The sequence below is a fragment of the Drosophila yakuba genome, chromosome X (assembly GCF_016746365.2).
Source record: "Drosophila yakuba strain Tai18E2 chromosome X, Prin_Dyak_Tai18E2_2.1, whole genome shotgun sequence".
NCBI lineage: Eukaryota > Metazoa > Arthropoda > Insecta > Diptera > Drosophilidae > Drosophila > Drosophila yakuba.
This window is the reverse complement of record NC_052526.2, coordinates 14208759-14229840: the sequence shown is the minus strand read 5'-3', so window position 1 is coordinate 14229840 and position 21082 is coordinate 14208759. Positions and strand designations below refer to the sequence as shown.

The 21082-nt window shown below is 41.7% G+C and overlaps 1 protein-coding gene across 3 annotated transcripts in view; it reads left to right on the top strand.

Annotated features, from left to right (window-relative positions):
* LOC6525415 (homeobox protein cut) overlaps positions 1 to 16471 on the top strand; it is a 74796-nt gene extending 58325 nt beyond the window's left edge. The window contains exons 4-7 of one of the 3 annotated variants that reach the window (XM_039377426.2): positions 60 to 238; positions 2459 to 3451; positions 11679 to 12096; positions 12202 to 16471. In XM_039377426.2, the coding sequence (XP_039233360.1) occupies positions 60 to 238; positions 2459 to 3451; positions 11679 to 12096; positions 12202 to 15475 (4864 nt within the window). In that variant the 3' untranslated portion in view covers positions 15476 to 16471. Of the gene's footprint in view, positions 1 to 59; positions 239 to 1699; positions 3452 to 11678; positions 12097 to 12201 lie in introns of all 3 variants that reach the window. The other 2 variants (XM_039377425.2, XM_039377427.2) reach the window with 2 other exon arrangements.
* Positions 16472 to 21082: the final 4611 nt, after the last annotated feature.

Sequence of the window (21082 nt, the reverse complement as noted above, 5' to 3'; positions counted from 1 at the left end):
AATTTAACACTGAAAATGCAATTTAATACTGAAAATGCACTTTACACTTACACTTGCAGCAGTCCGCTGGATCTGAATGTGCTCAGTCCGAATTCGGCGATCGCCGCTGCAGCCGCGGCCGCCGCTGCCGCCGCCTGCGCCAATGATCCCAACAAATTCCAGGCACTGCTCATCGAGCGGACCAAGGCCTTGGCCGCCGAGGCGCTCAAGAATGGAGCCAGCGATGCCCTCAGCGAAGGTAAGTGCTCCATACTCGCGAGGTGGATTCAATGGTTCTAGGAGTAGTGTGGATTCTAGGAGCAGTTTGGATTCAAAGAGTAGTGTGGATTCCAGGAGTAGTGTGGAGTCAAGGAGCAGTTTAGATTCAAGCAGCAGTTTATATTCAAGCAGTAGTTTAGATTTTAGGAGCAGTTTTTTATTTAAGGAGCAGTGTGGATTCAAGGAGCAGTTTAGATTCAAGCAGCAGTTTATATTCAAGCAGTAGTTTAGATTTTAGGAGCAGTTTAGATTCAAGCAGTAGTTTAGATACAAGCACCAGTTTATATACAGGCTGTATCGTTTGGAAAAATCCAAAAAAATAAAAAATACATTTTTAAATAGTTCCCCAGAGTTAGCATATCTGCAGCAGCAACATTTCTTGATCTTGATTTTGATTCTTGATTCGCATACCAAGTCGTCTTGCAATCACTTCAACGCAGTGCGTACTGTACTTCCGGTTATTGTGTGTGTGTGTGGCCTTCACTGCTTACTTCCTGCCACCATGCTGCTTGCTCCGCTTGTCCGATATTTCTTGGCTTTATCAATCGCTTTGATTTCCAACCGACGACTGTACGTTCGCAGGCAGTATTTCTTGATTTATTTTATTTTTGTATTTCTTTTTTTTTTTTCTTTTATGGTTTATTTGAGCGCTTATCGCCGGCGGAGGATAAACCGTCCGAAGACGAAGAAGAATTATATTATGAGGAAGGGTGGGGGGAAGGGGGCAGTGAGTTGAGGAAGGGACTTCAATAAAGCCACAGACGGCGCCAGATTTTATGGGCCAAAAAGGCAAACAGCTCGCGTTTTCTTTTCTCCTTTTTCCTTCTCACTTACAAACTCGCCTTTCATTTCCACCTCTGGCAAAATATTTGCATCGAGCGATTCTTGCTCTTGTTGTTCTTTTCTTCATATCAAATTGTTATCATTGTTGTTGTTCTTGATATTGTTGTTGTTGATATTGTTGTTGTTGTTGTTGTTAATGAAGTTGATGTTGTTGCTGTTGAGTTCTGCATGCTTATCGATAGCAGAACGACACACACCATCTCTCTTTATCGCTAATTTCAATCATAAATTCATATACGATTATACTATTATACACAAGTATATATTTATACACAAATACTTCAACACGGCGAAGATTCTTTGTTATTTTGTTGCACTTTGGCAATTGGCAATTGGCAAGCGAAAACAGAAAAAAAAAAAAACCGAGAAAATCAAATTTGATAAATGAATGACAAAAATTGTGGCTGTGAAACAAAACAAAGAACTGGCTAGCAAACAACAAAAAATTTTGATTCATTTTTGGCGTTATGTTCCATGGATGTTGTTGACCAAAATAAAAACAAACAAAAAAATACAAATATACAATAAGAACACATATGCTATTGCTTTTCGAAAGCAGCAACAACAAATAGCCCAATTTGTTTGTTGTTATCCGCAGAAACCAACCGAAATCGTGCAGAAGAAGAAGACGCAGTGTCGCCAACTGCAACTGCAACTGCTACACTTGCAACACTTGCAGCACTGGCAACACCTGCAACACTTGCCACAACTGCAGCACTTGCAACAACTGCAGCACTTGCCAAAACTGCAGCACATGCAACAACTGCAGCACTTGCAGCACCTGCAACACTTGCAACAACTGCAAAACTTGCAACATCTGCAACACTTGCAACAACTGCAACACTGGCAACACGTGCAGCACCTGCAACAGTGGCAAGCCAGTGCGAGTCGCAGGCAAAAGCCAGCCATGAGATGGCGGCGCCCAAGCAGGAGATCGAAGAAGTGGATGACGATGAGGTGGAGGAGCTGGAGGAGGATGCCACCGATGAGCAGCCGGTGATCCTGCCGCAGCAACTGGTCAACGACTATTGGCGCCGTGGCTTTGTCGCTGAAACGGGGCACAGCAGCAATGGGAGCAAAACGCCAACAATTTATCAAAATTTTAAGGTCGAGCAGCAGCAGCAGCAACAGCAGCAGGCACAGTTGCTGCCGCCACCGCCGCCGCCGCCACCACCCGCAGCACCACCAACAGCAGCACCACCCCTTTCGCAGCAACAACATCTACACTTTTCACAGCAACAACAGCAACAACAACAGCAACAACATTTACAACAGCAACATGGACCATCGTCCACAGCGCTGCTTAGTCAACTGGTTAACTCAACATTTTCCAACTCTTCAAACTCTTCTCGCCTAGATGCCCACCACCACCAGCAGCAGCAGCAGCACCACCACCAACACCACCAGCAGCAGCAGCACCACCACCAGCAGCAGCAGCACCATCAGCAGCAGCAACACCTCCACCAGCAACATCATCATCACCTGCAACAGCAGCAGCAACCAAACAGCGGCAGCAGCAGCAACAACAGCAATGCGGCAAACAACGAGCATGGTCATCATGGTCATCACTTGCATGGCCATGGTCATGGCGGTTTGCTGCATCCATCGGCGGCGCACCATCTGCACCACCAGGCGGCGAACGAATCCAACTCGAATTCGAGCACACCCACAGCGCTGGGCAATGCAAGTGGTAGCAGCGGCAGTGGTGCGAGCAACAGCAGCAATGCCAACAGCACCACCGCTCAATTGGCGGCCAGTTTGGCCAGCACACTGAATGGCGGCAAATCGCTGTTGCAGGATGATGCCACCAGCAATGGCTTGGCCACCGCTGCCGCCATGGCCGCACATGCCCAGCATGCGGCTGCTACCCTGGGACCGGGCTTTTTGCCCGGCCTGCCGCCTGCGTTTCAATTTGCCGCCGCCGCTCAAGTGGCCGCCGGTGGCGATGGGCGTGGCCATTATCGTTTCGCCGACTCCGAGTTGCAGCTGCCACCGGGCGCCTCGATGGCCGGTCGTTTGGGTGAATCACTAATACCCAAAGGTGATCCCATGGAGGCCAAGCTGCAGGAGATGTTGCGCTACAACATGGACAAGTATGCCAATCAAGCGCTGGATACCCTGCACATTTCGCGACGTGTACGCGAATTGCTCTCAGTGCACAACATTGGCCAACGGCTATTTGCCAAATATATATTGGGACTGTCGCAGGGCACCGTGTCCGAGTTGCTGAGCAAACCGAAGCCGTGGGACAAGCTGACGGAGAAGGGACGCGATAGCTATCGCAAGATGCACGCCTGGGCCTGTGACGATAATGCCGTCATGCTGCTCAAATCGCTGATACCCAAGAAAGGTGAGTGGCAATACTAACTGTTAAATGCATGTGGGGATAGATGGGGCTTTGCAAGTTGGTTACAGTTTACAGGTGGCGACAAACAAATCTCAGTTGCAATCTCAGTGAACTAGTTTGCCAAACTTATGTAGGATTGAGCCTGGTATCCTTTTAGCGCGCACTTCAAACGATGTCCTCGATGTCCTCACTCCTTTTTGCCGCTTTCCGATTTCAGTTTTCAGTTTTGTGATTTCAGATTTCAGATTTCTTCTTTTTTCCTGCGGCTTTTGGCGTTTCTCATTTCGTTTGGCCGCCGGCCAAAACATTAAATTGTGAAATTTTAATTATTTTTGATTTTTGCGTATAATCAACGTGCCAACAGCAGCAGCAACAGCAGCAGCAGCAACAGCAGCAGCGACAACAAACTTGACGACGCCATTTTTTGCGAGAAGAGGGGGGGACTGGGGGTAACAGAGGCGGCACCCAAGGGGGTGGGGGGGCGTGGCATGGCGTTGGGGACCAAAAAGAGAGACATTTGCGGTGCAGTTGGAGCGGCCATTTGGCTGTCGCCATAAATTTCGGCAAATTCGCACATTAGGCGTGAAAATGAACAGGAATTCGTTTCAGTTTGTTGTCTCGTTTTTCGATCTAATATGTTTTCTTCTTTTTCTTCTTTTTAGTTTGAATTTTTGAATTGTTGTACTTTTTTTTGTTAGTTTTTCAATCTAATATGTTTTCTTCTTTTTACTTTGAATTGTTGAATTTTTTTTGTTAGCTTTTTAATCTAATATGTTTTCTTCTTTTTCATTTTCATTCTTTACTTTTTGTTGTGTTGAATTCTTTTGTTAGTTTTTCGTTTTTCATTCACGCCAACATTTTGGCTAAAAGTAAACACATTTACTACCACTATTTTTCACAATTTTTGGTCTATTAGTTGCTCTTGTTATCTAGTTGTCTTGGTTTCCCGCTCCCTTATTGATTAGTCATCAGTTTGTCATCAGTGCGCGGAAGTTGCTGGCAGCGCAAAAGGCGAAAATATGTCAATGCAAAAGTATGTGCATATGTATGTATGTATGTGGAAAGTGCTAGCACGCATTCGAAACACCCCCTCCCTACCCCTCCCTGCCCCACTCCTCACCTGCTGCAAAGTTAATCAAATGTGCGTGTGTGTGTGCGTGTGTGTGTGTGTGTGTGTTGGTCTAAGTGCATGCAAATGTTGACAATTAATTTATGACGATTACTCATGGCAGCTAAACTAACTGTGACTGTTTATAGAGAAGAGTCGCTGATGGCTAGAGCGGCGACGGGGGGTTAAAGTTGGCCAGCAGAGGGTTAAGAGTGCGGTGGTTGGGGTGAGAGGGGTTAAAGTGCAACGGAGGTTATGCTACTCATTTATTTTTTTTTTTTTTTGAATAACCATTGCTAGTTATAGGCAAACAAATACAAAGAGTTGGGCCAGCAATCATTCGTTTGCTAACTCTAGTTCATTAATGAGCATTAACTAGCTATCAACTTTGATTGACGTTTTTTTTCCAAGTGCATTCTAAGCAACCCTGCCAATGGGCGCCCCTGTCAACTCTGTTGGCTAACAATACTTTGAAGTCATTGTGGCAAAAGTTAACCCAGGATGCGCGTCAATGAATTTTGAATTGTAATTGTTTAAAGCGCGTTATGAACGAAACCGCTAAAATGGGCGGGGGGTTTTCGGGGGGGAGTGGTTGCCAAAAGGGGGGGGGAGGGGAAGGAGCTGGTTCGACGCGACGACTGCCGTGACAATTGGTCTGTGAAAGGCTTAAAACAAAAAACAACAGAAAAAAATGGTAAAAAAAAAAAGTATATATATATAGCCATACATACAGCGAACAACGTGAAGTTGAATTAAATGTAAACAACAACCAGCGATGACGACAACAACAATAGTAATAACAACAACTGCAGCAACAACAACAAACACAACAACAACAAGAAATACCAACTGCAACAACAACAACAGCAACAGCAACAAATAGCAACTGCAACTGACTTCAACGAGGCATGCAAAACGTTGACGTGCCGAGCGTTTGAAGTCGTCTTTGTGGCTGGCCAAAAAGAGGGTGGTGCTGGGTGGCTTAGGGTGGTCTAGGGTGGTTTAGGGTGGTCTAGGGTGGTGCCTGCTGGTTGTGGGTGGCATGCCACTGCAGGGTATGCATAGCACCACTAGCTTCAAGCAAAAGTTTTTGCGTTTTCGGTTTGTTTTCCTCTCTTTTTTCCCTTCTTTTTATTTTTTTACGTTTTTTTGCTGGCTTCTATTTGCTGTTTCCCCTGCTTTTCTACATTTAACGACAATTGTTGCATATTAAACTGCCAGCGAAGGGTTAACGTTTTGGGGCGCACGAGTTCAACTATCGATGAAAGTTTATGGGGCTATAGCAATTTAAAGGTTGGCAAATCGAATATGTGAATCTAAGGCGGCTTTTATTTCAAATATAACATCGATAAGTGGCAAACTGTTTGATTTATTGCGCTGCAGCCAGGTCAATTCCTTTTTTCAACGTTTTTTTTCAAAGTTTGCTTAAACCACAAATGCAAAAAAATAATAAAAAAAAAAAGTTTAGACAGGACTTTTTTGATAGGGAAGAAAAAGTAGGAAAATAGAAAAATAGGAAAGAACAGGGGGAGATTTAAGTGCTCAATTGAAACTCGTTTAGCATGGCGCTCAAAGCCAAGGCAAATACAGCGCAATAAACAAAGCAAAAAAAAAACAAAAAAAAAGAAAAGAAATTACGCGGCGTATACGTAATGTCAAAAGCGGACAAATGCGGAGAGCGAGTGGAGTTCAGAGGAGTTGAGAGGCGGAAGGCAAACGGAGCCATTATAGCAGCTAATAATACGAGCATATTAACACATAATTTTCAGCAGGCACCGCCGTTGTCATTTATTTGCTTTTAGCCAGGCCAACTCGGGCCAAGACAAGATACAAAAAAACTACAAAAAAAAAAACAGAAAAAAAACAGAAAAAAAAAACTAGAAAAAAAAGTGCGAGTGCGAGTGCCTAAGAATAGAAACAAAAAAAACACAACGCACACGGCATTCGACAAAACAAAAGCATTCCAAACGCCGAAAAGATGCGGCTGAGTAAAAACAAAAAGGAAAATATACAAAATACAAAATAACAAATAAAAAGGAAAATAGAAAAATAGAAAAAAAGAAAAAAGCTAGGCAGACTGCCACACATTTATTTGCGGCCGCTTCACAAATTATTTGTCACAAGCCATAAAGCGGGCTAAGAGTGTGAGTGTGCGAGTGTGTGTGTGTGTGTGTGTGTTGATGCCACACGAAGAAATTAAAGAAAATATATGCTGGGAGATATTGCTCTGACTAAGTGACCAACGGGGCGTATCAATTCCTTTTCCCCCACTCGATTGTATTCCCTTCCATTTTCATTTTCATTTTCATTTCCATTCCCATTTCTATTTCATTTGATTTTATTTATACACATTAAAGACATTAGACAGTAAAGACAGGTACAGTGCTGTATATTTGTATAATATGATATGCACGATAGGGATTTCCTTTTTGCTTTTTTCTTTTTTTTTTGTGACATCCCCAATGCAGCAACACTTTGTCACTGTGGCCATTAAAATATTGTTCATTGAGTGGCATCGCTTAAGTGTGGCGACTCATTGCGGTAACAAAAGCAGACAGATGAGTTGGTTTTTTAATTTTTTTTTCTTTTTTTTTAAGGGGAGGGAGGTGAAAGATTTTTCGACTGCGTGGGCCGGCCAAACAATATGCATAAATTAGCATAAAGCTCGCTCAACAATTTTCATAAATCTAACGATCGCCAGCAACAAACAACGTTGTAGAGCAGCCAAGAAAGAGCAAGAAAGACCAAGAAAGCGTAGCTAAAATTTATTTTATTTTGAATTTCTTTGATATGTTCTGCGATGAACGAAATGAGGCAATCAGGAATGAAAGTGCCGCCACGGCCGAAGAGTAATGGCCTCCGATCAGGGAGTGCTAATAATTTGATGAGGACTAACCGAAAAATACTGTAATAAAAAGATAAATAAAATAACCCACAAAAACAAAAAATCAACAAAAAAAAATAAGCAGACAAAATGGGAAACTTTTTAAGCCACACACACAGAGGTACACACACACAACAAATTAATGTTGCACATGTCGTGTTCGTGCTTGATTTTTGTGCTTTTTATTTTGCATATAAGGCAGCTAATTACTTTGTAATGAACTTTGACAACAGCAACGAAGGATGGTGGCCATGGGGTGGGAGGAGGGTGGGGAGTGGGGGGTTTTGAAAGGTGGAAGAACAAAGCGAAATCATGACGAAAACAAATTAAAATGCAAGACAAAGTTGCTGCACGTTACCCATTCCAGCCATACCATACCATACCATACCATCCATACATCGAATTCTCCTGGCTGCTGTCTCTGTCTCTGTCTCCGTCTCTTTCCCCAATGCCCTCTCTTTCGCACCAGCCTTAGAGCCATCTCTTTCTCGCATATTTTCTGCTTAATTGCAAGACAAACAATGAGTGCAAAGGTGCCATTCGAATGGCTTAAATGCCAGCAAAACGTACTTTATTTATTTTTATTTTTATTATTATTATTATTATTATTTTCGTTTTTTTTTTGTTAACAGCTGATGACTCGCTGCAGTGCAGAAAATGAGTTCACATTCGTAGAGCCTTTGGCTTTTTTTCCCATGCTGTCGAAACTCTTCAATTCGCCATGCTACGTTTGCTTTCTGCTCAGCTAGAAGAAGAAGCCTCCAATTTGGTTTCCAATTCCATTTGAAGGCAACAAACCCACCCACTTGTAAAAACACACTTGGCCTTGTCTTTCGTTTCTTTTTTTTCTTTTTATTTTTAATTGACACTTCTGCTAATACACAGGAGCAACTGACAAAATAAGGGGAATATATTTGAAAGAAGGGGGAAGCCCAAAGGAGCCAGTGAGTTGGGGGAAAAGGGAAAAGGAAAAACAAATGACTGGCATTTTAATTAGAAAATTTTTCTTGCAATTAATGCAAATTGCGTGCGTGTGCCAATTTCAATGTGCCGTTCAATTCCGTCCTCTCATATTTTTACCCTTTAAATACATACATATATACATATGTGTATATATATGTATATAGATATATAACCCTTTCAGATCGACGCGACATGTTGAAGTATGATTACATATTTGTGTGCTGGCAAATATTTATTGTATTAGAATGAAAAAAAATAAAAAAAAAAGAAAAACACAAACGAATCGAGCAACCCCAAGGCTCCAATACCCCAAGAACTTCGGCAGCTGAAGCAGCCACTTCACTCCACTGTCTGGGCTCCCATTTCCATTTCCATTTCCATTGCCGGGGCTTCTTCGTCCTCTGATTTGTTATAAAAGGCAAATATTCATCAAGCAAATTGCGAGGTAGGGCATAGGAGTAAGGGCATGCGGCTAGATTGTCATATAAAAATATACGATATAGATATAGAAAGGTATATATATTTGGTGTGTGCTAGACAAATATGATAGCTCATATCTGGTGCGCATATTTCGCTCGTCCGATTGCCGGTCCGAAATCCCTTTGAATGACAATTTGGTCAACATGTTCCTCTCTAATAAATTACAAAACAAAAAATCCAAACAGCCACACACCGCGTGGTGTGGGTTACACAACAAACAACATACAACACACAACGGGAAAAAATAATGCAAATCGCAGACAAAAAAGTGGCCAACGGTAACGACAAATATATATCTGCTGCCTCCAACTACCAAAAAAAAAAAAAAACTCGCTATCTATATCTCTTTCTCTATATATATATATATATATATATAGTAAAAAGTTGAATGATGGCCATAAAGGATGGCAGCGAAAGTTGGGCCAAAAAACTGCGGGCAACTTCAGGGGGAAGTCCTTTTGGAACATTGTACTATAGTACCAAGGATGCCTTTGGAGAATGGGATCCAAAGCTTTGTCTGCTCAGCAAATGAAATGCGCCACGTGAGACTCTTAAATTTTGGGCAAATTATTAAAATGAACGCTACAAATTACACATAGCAATGGAAATTGAGTAGCAAAATTACAAATAGAAATGAAAATTGAGTAGAAAAATTACAAATAGAAATAGAAATTAAGTAACAAAATTACAAATACTTATAAATGGAAAATGAGTAGCAAAATTACAAATAGCAATAAAAATGTTTCCCCATATGATTTTTGCTTTCGCCAAAAGAACTCTCCTAAGTTCGCGAATGTACCAAATAGTTCAGCTTAAAGCCAACTGAATTCAATACATCCAATACCCAAAAGCGAAATTCATCCAGCTGGCCACAATCATCCACTAAGACCGCTTAAGCTGTCTGTGTCTGACCAAACCGAGCCATACCTATTGACCAAATTGCCATCCATGGGTGGGCTGGGTCATTCCAGGTCCAGGTGTCATCAATGTCATCTTCGACTTTATAACACAAAAACACTTTGTAATCCCCAAATGAAGCGACGACAAGGATGTCTCCCATACATATACCAAAAAAAAAAGAAAAAACCCAAAAAGAAATGCTCACAAAATCGTTTTTCCAATTTTTATGCCATGGAAATGGGAAAAAAAATGGAATGGAGTAGCTATTGTACTATAGTTGGCCATTTGATCGCCTTTATCCATCTACTCTCGTATCTGTGGAGTTCAGGAGTTCACCCTATCATATCACCCTAGATTTTTCAAATCTCTCGCTTCAATGGCTGTCAGCCAGGATGTTGGGCAAAGAGGAAAGAGGAAAGGGGAAAGAGGAAACGTTGCCTGGACATTTGTCATTCATGTGTTGATTTCCGTTTCCGCTTGCGTCCGATTCTTGCAGTTTTATTTGCGGCCAAGTGTTTGCTCCTTTGGGCATCGATTATGCTTGGCAATTGTAAAGCGATTTTCAGTTATTTCATTTCGCAAAACCCATTGCCATTCCCATACCCATACCCATACCCATTAGCTGCAGATTCACAGATTCAGATTCAGATTCAGATTCATAGCGTTCCATGCCGCTGAACGTGTGCGGCTGATTGATGTTTTTTGGCTGTGGCAGCCACAAAAACATGCCGCAGGACATCACACAGGAAATTCAATGGTCCCTGTTCGGGCGCCACGCCACGCCAAGTACGTGTATGAGTATGGGTATGAGTATGGGTATGAGTATGGGTATGAGTATGAGTATGAGTATGAGTATGGGTATGAGTATGAGTATGGGTATGAGTATACAGAGTGTAGGTGGGTGACTCGGAACCACTTGTGTGATTATTTTGCAATTTACCACTCGATTCTCTCTGTCACGAGAAGCAAAAAGTCAAAAACCAAAACGCTTCTCCATTTCGTTTTTCAATTGAATTTCAGCCAAACAATTTTCAGTTTTACATTTTTTCCATGATCTCCCCCTCTCCTCTCTCTCTCTCTCACTCTGGCATTTTCATTTTTTTACTTTGTGCATTTCCTCCAACCGCTCTCAATTGCAATTGAATTCATTCATTTATTCATTTCGTTTCGTTTCGTTTCGTTTCGTTTATTCAACTCCTGGACGCTCGCTTCGATGAGCATTTCCATGGGTTTGAGGCGAGGCGCGTGCCAAATTAGCGCAACGCTTTTGCATCGAACAACTATTTGAGGTCCAGCGTTGGCTGCGAAAAACTCCGGTTTGGGGATGTACAAAAAAATTCCAAAAAAAAATATAAATAAAAACAAAAATAACACGAATTTACACAAACATTTTTTTTTTTTTTTTGCGCACCATTCATGAGCTGCGTTTGTGTTCGTTCGGTTTGGTGTTTTGTGTGTGTGTTTGTGTTTGTATTTGTGCTTGCTGGTTATAATTGAGCTGCCCCATGAGCGAAATTTCTGCCAGTGCATTGGCAAGGCGGCTGGGCAAGAGGCGTGGCATTTGGTGGACACTTGGCGGAACCCTTTCAACTGCAGCGCCGCTTTATGGCCGCAAATTCGCTTTGGCTTTTTGAACGCTTTATGGCTTAATTGGTTTCAGTCTGGTTTGGGTTTCAGGTTTCAGATCCACTTCCATTTCCAACTCCATGCCGATATCCATGTCCATGTCGATGACCATGTCCATGTCCTGCCAATCGAGCGAGCATAGCCCCATATAAATGATTCGGCTTGGCATAAATTTTTACAGCATTTAATGGGCTTTACGATCATCATCATCTCCACCACCACCAGCAACTAATCTGGAATATATTTGAAATCTTCTTGTCATCTTGCAGATTCTGGACTGCCGCAGTATGCGGGTCGTGGTGCCGGCGGCGCTGGCGGCGATGATTCCATGTCCGAGGATCGGATTGCCCACATCCTCAGCGAAGCCTCATCGCTGATGAAACAGAGCAGCGTGGCCCAGCATCGCAGTCACGGCGGCGAGGATTCGCACAGCAATGAGGATAGCAAATCGCCACCACAGAGCTGCACATCGCCGTTCTTCAAGGTGGAACAGCAGCTGAAGCAGCATCAGCATCTCAATCCCGACCAGGCAGCCGCTGCCCAGCAGCGGGAAAGGGAACGCGAGCAACGGGAGAGGGAACGGGAGCAGCAGCAGCGATTGCGGCACGAGGATTTGGCCCAGGACAAGATGGCACGTCTCTATCAGGAGCTAATTGCACGCACACCACGTGAAACAGCCTTTCCCAGGTAAGTTTACTCGTAAGATCCTCAAAATGATTGGAACAACTTGAAGCAAAACGTTTAACTGATGCCATCATTAATCAACATCATCATGTGGTGTCTCCTTCGCAGCTTTCTCTTCTCACCCTCGCTATTTGGAGGAGCCGCTGGCATGCCGGGCGCCGCCAGCAATGCCTTTCCCGCCATGGCCGATGAGAATATGCGTCACGTCTTCGAGCGCGAGATTGCCAAGCTGCAGCAGCACCAGCAGCAACAGCAGCAGGCTGCCCAGGCACAGGCACAGTTCCCCAACTTCTCCAGCCTGATGGCGCTGCAGCAGCAGGTCCTCAATGGTGCACAGGATCTCTCGCTGGCTGCCGCCGCTGCCAAGGACATCAAGCTGAATGGTCAACGCAATTCGCTGGAACACAGCGCCGGCAGCAGCAGTTGCTCCAAGGATGGCGAACGCGATGATGCCTATGCCAGCTCACTGCACGGACGCAAATCCGAGGGTAGCGGCACACCCGCACCACCTGCCCCGCCATCGGGTGGTGCCAGTGTACCAACTGGAACAGCCGCACCACCAGCCGGCGGTGCGAGCAGCAATTCGGCAGCACCCAGTCCGCTGAGCAACTCCATACTGCCGCCGGCACTGAGCAGCCAGGGTGAGGAGTTTGCGGCGACAGCAAGTCCGCTGCAGCGCATGGCATCGATTACCAATTCGTTGATTACCCAACCGCCGGTGACGCCGCACCACAGTACACCACAGCGACCCACCAAGGCGGTGCTGCCGCCCATCACCCAGCAACAGTTCGATATGTTCAACAATCTGAACACCGAGGATATTGTGCGGCGTGTGAAGGAGGCACTATCGCAGTACTCCATTTCGCAGCGTTTGTTTGGCGAATCAGTGTTGGGTTTGTCGCAGGGATCCGTATCCGATCTACTGGCCAGACCCAAGCCATGGCACATGCTCACGCAGAAGGGGCGTGAACCCTTCATACGCATGAAGATGTTCCTCGAGGATGAGAATGCGGTGCACAAGCTGGTGGCCAGCCAGTATAAGATCGCGCCCGAGAAGCTAATGCGCACGGGCAGCTACAGTGGCAGTCCGCAGATGCCGCAGGGATTGGCCAGCAAAATGCAAGCGGCCTCGCTGCCCATGCAAAAGATGATGAGCGAACTGAAGCTGCAGGAGCCGGCACAGGCGCAGCATCTGATGCAGCAAATGCAGGCGGCGGCCATGTCGGCGGCCATGCAACAGCAGCAGCAGCAAGTGGCACAGGCGCAACAGCAGGCACAGCAGCAGGCGCAACAGCAGGCGCAACAGCATCTGCAGCAGCAGGCGCAACAGCATCTGCAACAGCAGCAGCAACATCTCGTCCAGCAGCAGCATCCACATCAGCAGCACCATCAAGCGGCCGCCGCCGCTGCTGCGCTGCATCACCAGAGCATGTTGCTAACCTCGCCGGGATTGCCGCCCCAACATGCCATCAGTCTGCCACCATCGGCGGTGGGTGGTGCACAGCCAGGTGGTGGTGGTCCGGGTGGCAATCAGGGCGGTTCGAATCCATCGAACAGCGATAAGAAACCGATGCTGATGCCCGTGCATGGCACCAATGCCATGCGTAGTCTGCATCAGCATATGTCGCCCACCGTTTACGAGATGGCCGCATTGACCCAGGATCTGGACACGCACGACATCACCACCAAGATCAAGGAGGCGCTGTTGGCCAACAATATCGGTCAGAAGATATTTGGCGAAGCCGTTTTGGGACTTTCTCAGGGCTCCGTGTCCGAGCTGCTGAGCAAACCGAAGCCATGGCACATGCTCTCCATCAAGGGCCGGGAACCATTCATCCGGATGCAATTGTGGCTCAGCGATGCCAACAATGTGGAGCGATTGCAGTTGCTGAAGAACGAGCGACGGGAGGCCAGCAAACGGCGCAGGAGCACGGGCCCCAATCAACAGGACAATAGTAGCGATACCTCCAGCAATGATACCAATGATTTCTATACCAGCAGTCCGGGTCCCGGATCTGTGGGCTCTGGTGTTGGCGGTGCACCGCCAAGCAAAAAGCAACGTGTCCTCTTCTCCGAGGAGCAAAAGGAGGCACTGCGTCTGGCATTCGCCTTGGATCCGTATCCAAATGTGGGCACCATTGAGTTTCTGGCCAACGAGTTGGGTCTGGCAACGCGTACGATCACCAACTGGTTCCACAATCATCGCATGCGTTTGAAGCAACAGGTGCCCCATGGACCGGCCGGTCAGGATAATCCGATTCCGAGTCGCGAGAGTACCAGTGCCACGCCCTTCGATCCCGTCCAATTCCGCATCCTGCTGCAGCAGCGCCTGCTGGAGCTGCACAAGGAGCGCATGGGCATGAGCGGTGCCCCCATACCCTATCCGCCCTACTTTGCGGCCGCTGCCATTTTGGGACGCAGTCTGGCGGGGATTCCCGGTGCCGCTGCGGCCGCTGGAGCAGCTGCAGCAGCTGCCGCTGTTGGCGCCACTGGCGGTGATGAGTTGCAGGCTTTGAATCAGGCATTCAAGGAACAGATGAGCGGCCTGGATCTATCGATGCCCACATTGAAGCGGGAACGCAGCGATGACTATCAGGATGATATGGAAATGGAGGGCGCTGGTCACAATCTGAGTGACAATGAATCGCTGGAGGGCCAGGAGCCCGAGGACAAGACCACCGACTACGAGAAGGTGCTGCACAAATCCGCATTGGCCGCCGCCGCCGCCTACATGTCCAATGCGGTGCGCAGTTCGCGACGCAAGCCAGCTGCACCACAGTGGGTCAATCCCGCCGGTGCGGTGACCAATCCCAGTGCTGTTGTCGCCGCCGTTGCTGCCGCCGCCGCTGCAGCAGCGGACAATGAGCGCATCATCAATGGTGTGTGCGTGATGCAGGCATCCGAGTATGGACGCGATACGGATGCGGATAGCAATAAGCCAACGGATGGTGGCAACGATTCCGATCATGAGCATGCCCAGCTGGAGATCGATCAGCGTTTCATGGAGCCGGAGGTGCACATCAAACAGGAGGAGGATGACGATGATGAGCCAACGGTTCAGCAAGCGATTCAACTGGACAGCGAGGAGACGGCGAGCAGTGAGCAGCAAAAACTGAAGGTGATCAACGAGGAGAAGCTGCGCATGGTGCGAGTTCGCCGACTGAGCAGCACTGGCGCTGCCTCCTCCGATGAGATGCCAGCTCCACTGGCGCCACCACCACCACCTCCAGCAGTCACTGCCTCCTCCGTTGCCAGCGGAGAGAGCAACACCACCAGCAGCAACAGCAGCAGCAGCAACAGCAGCAACAGCAACAGCAGCAGCAGCAGCACACCAGCGGTAACCACTGCAGCTGCAACTGCGGCAGCCGCTTGGAATTACTAAAGTAATTAACAGAATTAACCGAATTAATCGAACTAAATATGAATTCAGTGCAATGTGTAGAGAGGAGCGGAGATGGAAACGCGTTTACTTGTGATTAAGTTTGAATGTTTAAACGATGTGAGGACCCAGGAGACATACATACATACATAAATACATGCATACATACATAGAAATAGCACTTAGGCACTAGAAAACTATATATTTTTTTTGTTTTTTTTTTTTATTAAACATTAACTACTAAATATAGGCGTTAGTTGTAGACGTTAAGGTAGCCTTAGGTTGAGGAGTTGTAATAGTTGTAGCTAAAAGTTTAGAGACGCTATGCGATGAAGATGATAATGATCATAATGATGATGATGATGGTGATGATCATAATGCTGATCATAATGATGATAAGGATGATAAGAGAGAGCAGCGCAAAAGTATTAATGAGAAAATAAACCCCATTTAAGTACCCCCGACTTGCCGAAGAACTTTAACCAAAATGTCGAGATCCAATTGATAGTGAAAGATTTGATCTTGCAAAGATGTTCGATTTCGATTTCGATTTTTCGATTTGTTTCTACTTGAAGACTGTAAGCAAAGGCGGTAGGATTGATAACTACACACGTAATTCTATTCTATACATACATATACATATATATATATATATTTTTTTTTTTTTTTGAGAAACTATTATATGATTATTAGCAGTGTAGCTGGTTAAGTGTAAATAAATAATTAAATGAATGATGATTAACGATTGACGTTGTACATAGATTTCTTGCGAGGCATGATCTTGCTGTCGTTCTTCCTAAACAAAAAATCCTACCTTCTACCACCCTCAGCAACCGACTTGTTTAACTATCTTTTGATCTCAAGCAAAACAAAAACAAAAACAAAATAAAACAAAACAAAAGCGTAAACGAAAAGGAAAAGGAAACAAAACAAAGTAAAGCAGAAATTGATAGGGGAAATGTGGAAGGAATGGAATGAAAATCCAAAGTAAAAGATAGTTAAAAGCAAAGCTGAATTGCAGCGAGCAGAAAAGTTTTCCCTTATTTTGTTGCCCAAAAACTAAAAATATAAATAATAAAAAATATATGTCGATGAGGAATGGAAAGGCAAATCGAGAACAAAAAATATATAACAATAAACTTTGTAAATTCTGAATTTACATAAAAAATCCCACACACATATATAATACGCCTACACAACAAAAACACACACACACACACATAAAACACACAAACACAAATTGAGTAATTCATAATTATAGCAAAAATAAACATGCAAAATGCACTAAATTATTTATAATCTAATTATTCTATACATAATTATATATAATTATACATATTGCATATAAAGTGCGAAAAGTGAAAAATTTATCAACTTAGCCTAACGGTAATTTAAATTTGCATTAAACCCTAGCATAAATAACAACAATTTTTTTCTGTGAATCTAAAATATTTAATGATAAAAATAAAAAAAAAAACACACACCGCATATCGTACTAAAGAAATTACACAAAAGAAAAATATAAAAAAAATTCAAAACAAAAACCGTAATCTAAGACAGCCAATTTTTTTTTTTGCCTAGCTCTTAAGTTTACAACGTAATCGTAATCTTAAATAAATTATAAAATAAACAAACAAAAAAAAAAATAAAAAAAAAAACAAACAAAAAAGAATCTGTTTTCCTATATGAACAAGAGAGACAACATAGAAAACCAAGAAGAGCAAAAAAACAAATTTTAAGAAATATTTAAACCTTTTTTTTCCTAGGCTAAATGTTTAAGCTAAACAAAAAACAGATTTCTCAAACCAAAAAAAAGCTAAATAAATTAAAATTAAAACCATTTTTGCATAGGCCCAAAATTTGCCGCGTTATTATTATTATTATTACATACATATATATGAGACGAGTAATAAAGAGAAACAAATTACCAACATATACCAAACACATTTCAAAAACCTTTAAAAAAAAAAAACAAAAAGAATACAATTTGCGAAATTTATACAAGAAACAAAACACGAAAGAACTAAAAAAAATATTTTTAAAAAATATGCAAACAATTTTTGCCCGCTGTCAGCGAAATTTGTTACGATCTTCTTGAAAATTATAATTTGTTTCTTTTCCTCCTGTTTGCGTTTAAGTTATCGAGTTAAATACTTTGCATTTTCATACGCTTTAGCTAATGAATAAATTACATCTATATGGATATGAGATAAACAAGTAATAAATAAAATATATATAAAATATATACAAAATATGGATAAAGAAAGTTGAGCTGAGACAAAAAATAAAAACCGACACGACACGTTGAAATGGTTCGCAACTTTTAGTTTTAATTATTTCATAAATACAATTTTTTTGTCTTCGTATTTTTATTATTACTATTATTATTATTATTATTATTATTATTATTGTAATTATAATATAAATATTATATATATATATAAATATATATACATTAAAAGAAGGAAAAAAGCGAATACACAAGCGACAACATACCAATAATACATGAACATGATCGAAACTTTATCAAATAAAAATGTTTTCTTAAACGAAAAAAAACCCATCGATATCCTTTTTTATTTTCCTACAACAAAAAAACCACCAAAATCGCAGAAAATGCCGCTGAGGAACAAAAGTACTCGCAAATCTCTTGTAATCCCCTCAACCCCATGACCTATAACCCCTGACCCCCGGAAGTCCAAACTCCCTCCCAAGCAAAAACAAAAAAATGAAAAGATCAGACACAGAAACACTCTGCAATTATATAGCATACTTTTGGGAGTTTCCCTCGCCACCCAGCCGATAGCCGATATAAGCCTATATAGGACGTAGTTATATATATATATATATATATATATATGCATGATCAGCATTTTTATACACACCATTTAATAGTTATATTTATTAACAATATGCGGTGCTAGCCAAGTAAAGTAAAACGTACAGATATTAACGATGAAAAGGCGCTGATCCACATAACAAACATACATACATACATATATATTTGTATGTGTATATGTATATGTATATGTAATGTAGGCAGTGGACATTTTTTGCATAGATCCGTACTGCTCCCAATAAGAAAAAGACATACGTAATTAATTTTAAACAAAGCAATTGAAACGGTAACGTTTATTGATTCAAATCAAAAGAGTTGAGCTGTAAATACGATATATATGAAATTATCCTTCCAATTCGAAACACACACACACACACACATTTTTATACCGACTAAGAAATGATTTGTTTTTTTTTTTGTAGACCTTTAGACAGAGATATCTGAATAAACGTGAATATAAGTGAATTTAAGCCCATGGTGATATGCGCACACACTCCACTCACTTTGCCAATTGTCCTACATTTTCCACCTTTTCCTCTTTTTCACCCACTACACATTAGCTGTACATAAGAAGTTGAGAGGAAAACCCCCCAAAAATTTATGGATCAGAAAGAAAATATGAAAACATGAGAAAACAAAAAAACCAGACCATATCAATATTATGTTAAAAGCATACAAGCATAAGGAGTAAGAAGTCGATGGGATATAGCAAGTTATTTTAGCAGATCCAAAAAGTATATCCAAAGTAAAGAGTAAATACAAAACAGACTTGAAATAACCATATAGTGTTAACCAGCAGATATGCATATATACAAAAGTCTCTATATAAAATAATAGTGTTTATGCAAAATGATTATGAACGATGATGATGATGATTATGATGATGAGATCCAGAACAAGAAAAACCAGATAAAGATAAAGATAAAGATAACGATAAAGAGCCGTAGTTAACACATAGAACAGATCTATTGAACCAATACCAAACCGATTCCCTTAGTTTTCAACCGACAATGATCTTGAGATAAGGACAGCCAGCTCCGTTTTTCAGTTTGAAATCCGCCCAAAAATGCAATGAACATAACAAATAACAAAAAATACAAATAAAAAAATAAAACCAGAATAAATTAATAATGCAAAATGAAGCGAGGAGAGTAACAAAAAATGAAGGAGACTCTTAAGCAAATTAGCAAAATGTGCCCAAAGAAACAATTGAAAAAGAAAAAGCAGCAAAAATATCAAAAATATACATATAAACAAAAGTAAATAGAAAAACAAAAACAACAAGAAAAAGCATATATAGTTATATATATATATTATACATAGATATTAAACTTAAGCACATACAATTTTTGGCAACCTCGAAATCATTTTCTAAGACCTAAGCGAAAGCAAAAACTTACAAAAATTAACCAAAATAAACTTAAAACTAAAAACCAAAACAAAAACAAAAGTAAACATTTTTTTGTAGCATTTCTTGTATAAATGCACACGAGCATAAAATTAACAAGCAAAAACAAAATAAATTAAAAGGTAATGAATATTTTTTTTTAATTAAGCTAAACTGTAATTGTGTTTTTGATTTCACACTCATTGAAAACGATTTTCCAGCAAGCGGTTTGCAAAGAACAAAAAAACCAAAGCGCATTCAAGAAATCAAACGAGAAAAAGGAAACAGCCACGAAAACAATTATCAAAATATGACAAAAATAAAAAAAAACAAACGAAAGACGAAAAGGCGAGAAATGAGAAACACGAGATAATGCGAATATAAATAATAATAATATGATTAATAAACTAGTTTATATAGCATGTAAAACTGAACAGAAAAATCAAATTCAATAAAGACGAATCTACTGTATTCCAATACGAACGTTATATTTCATTTTGGGAAAGCGAACGTAACTAAAATACAAGTTTTATTTTAACTTTTGTTTGAATTTAGGCGGTTGTGTTTCAAATGAAAGCTGCTTGCTACAAAACTATTTTGAGCCGCATAGATGGCGCTTTCCGCCTGGGTGTGAGCACTCGCTAGATGGGGAAGGTGTCTCCGCTACGTGGGTTGGTGTATTCGCTTGAGTTGGTGAGCTTGGTAAAAGTAAAAAAGCTTACAAAATAACGGTTTTATAAATAATATAAAACGAATTTAACACAAATTGTTTTACTTTTATTGACTGTTGTTAAAGGATCCATTGAAATGTTCATGAATACAAATATATTAAAATCGAAGGCATTTATAATTGAAACAAAAGTTTTTTACCAACTCTGAAAAGTAGATATTATAGATCAATGAAATAAAATATTGCCAAAAATAAAACAGCCAGACGGTTTTGCTCGATATCAACAGATAGGTGGAGAGTAATTTATTTATTGTATGTTCATACACAATTCGCTTATACACAAAGATACAGGCCCAAAGATCAGTCCCAAATCGGTTTCGCATTTTGCATTTCGCACTTGGTTTGCTCGTCTTGTTCCGTGTGTTTTCTATAAATTAGCAACAAATTGAAATGATACATTTTACCTTTCATATGCATACATTTTTTACAATCTTTTCTTGGAATTTTTTTTTGTTCCGTTTTTGTTGTTTGTCTTTGAGTTTTACATCGTCCAAAAAGTAGAAAAATGTTATGTCTAAAAAAATACAGGGTAACATTTTCATTCTAAACATTTTTTTTTTTGTTTTCTTTGCTTCTCTGCTTTCATACATATGTATGTACAAACATATGTACACATGTATATATATAAATAGAATTTATGTTTGATTTGCTTAA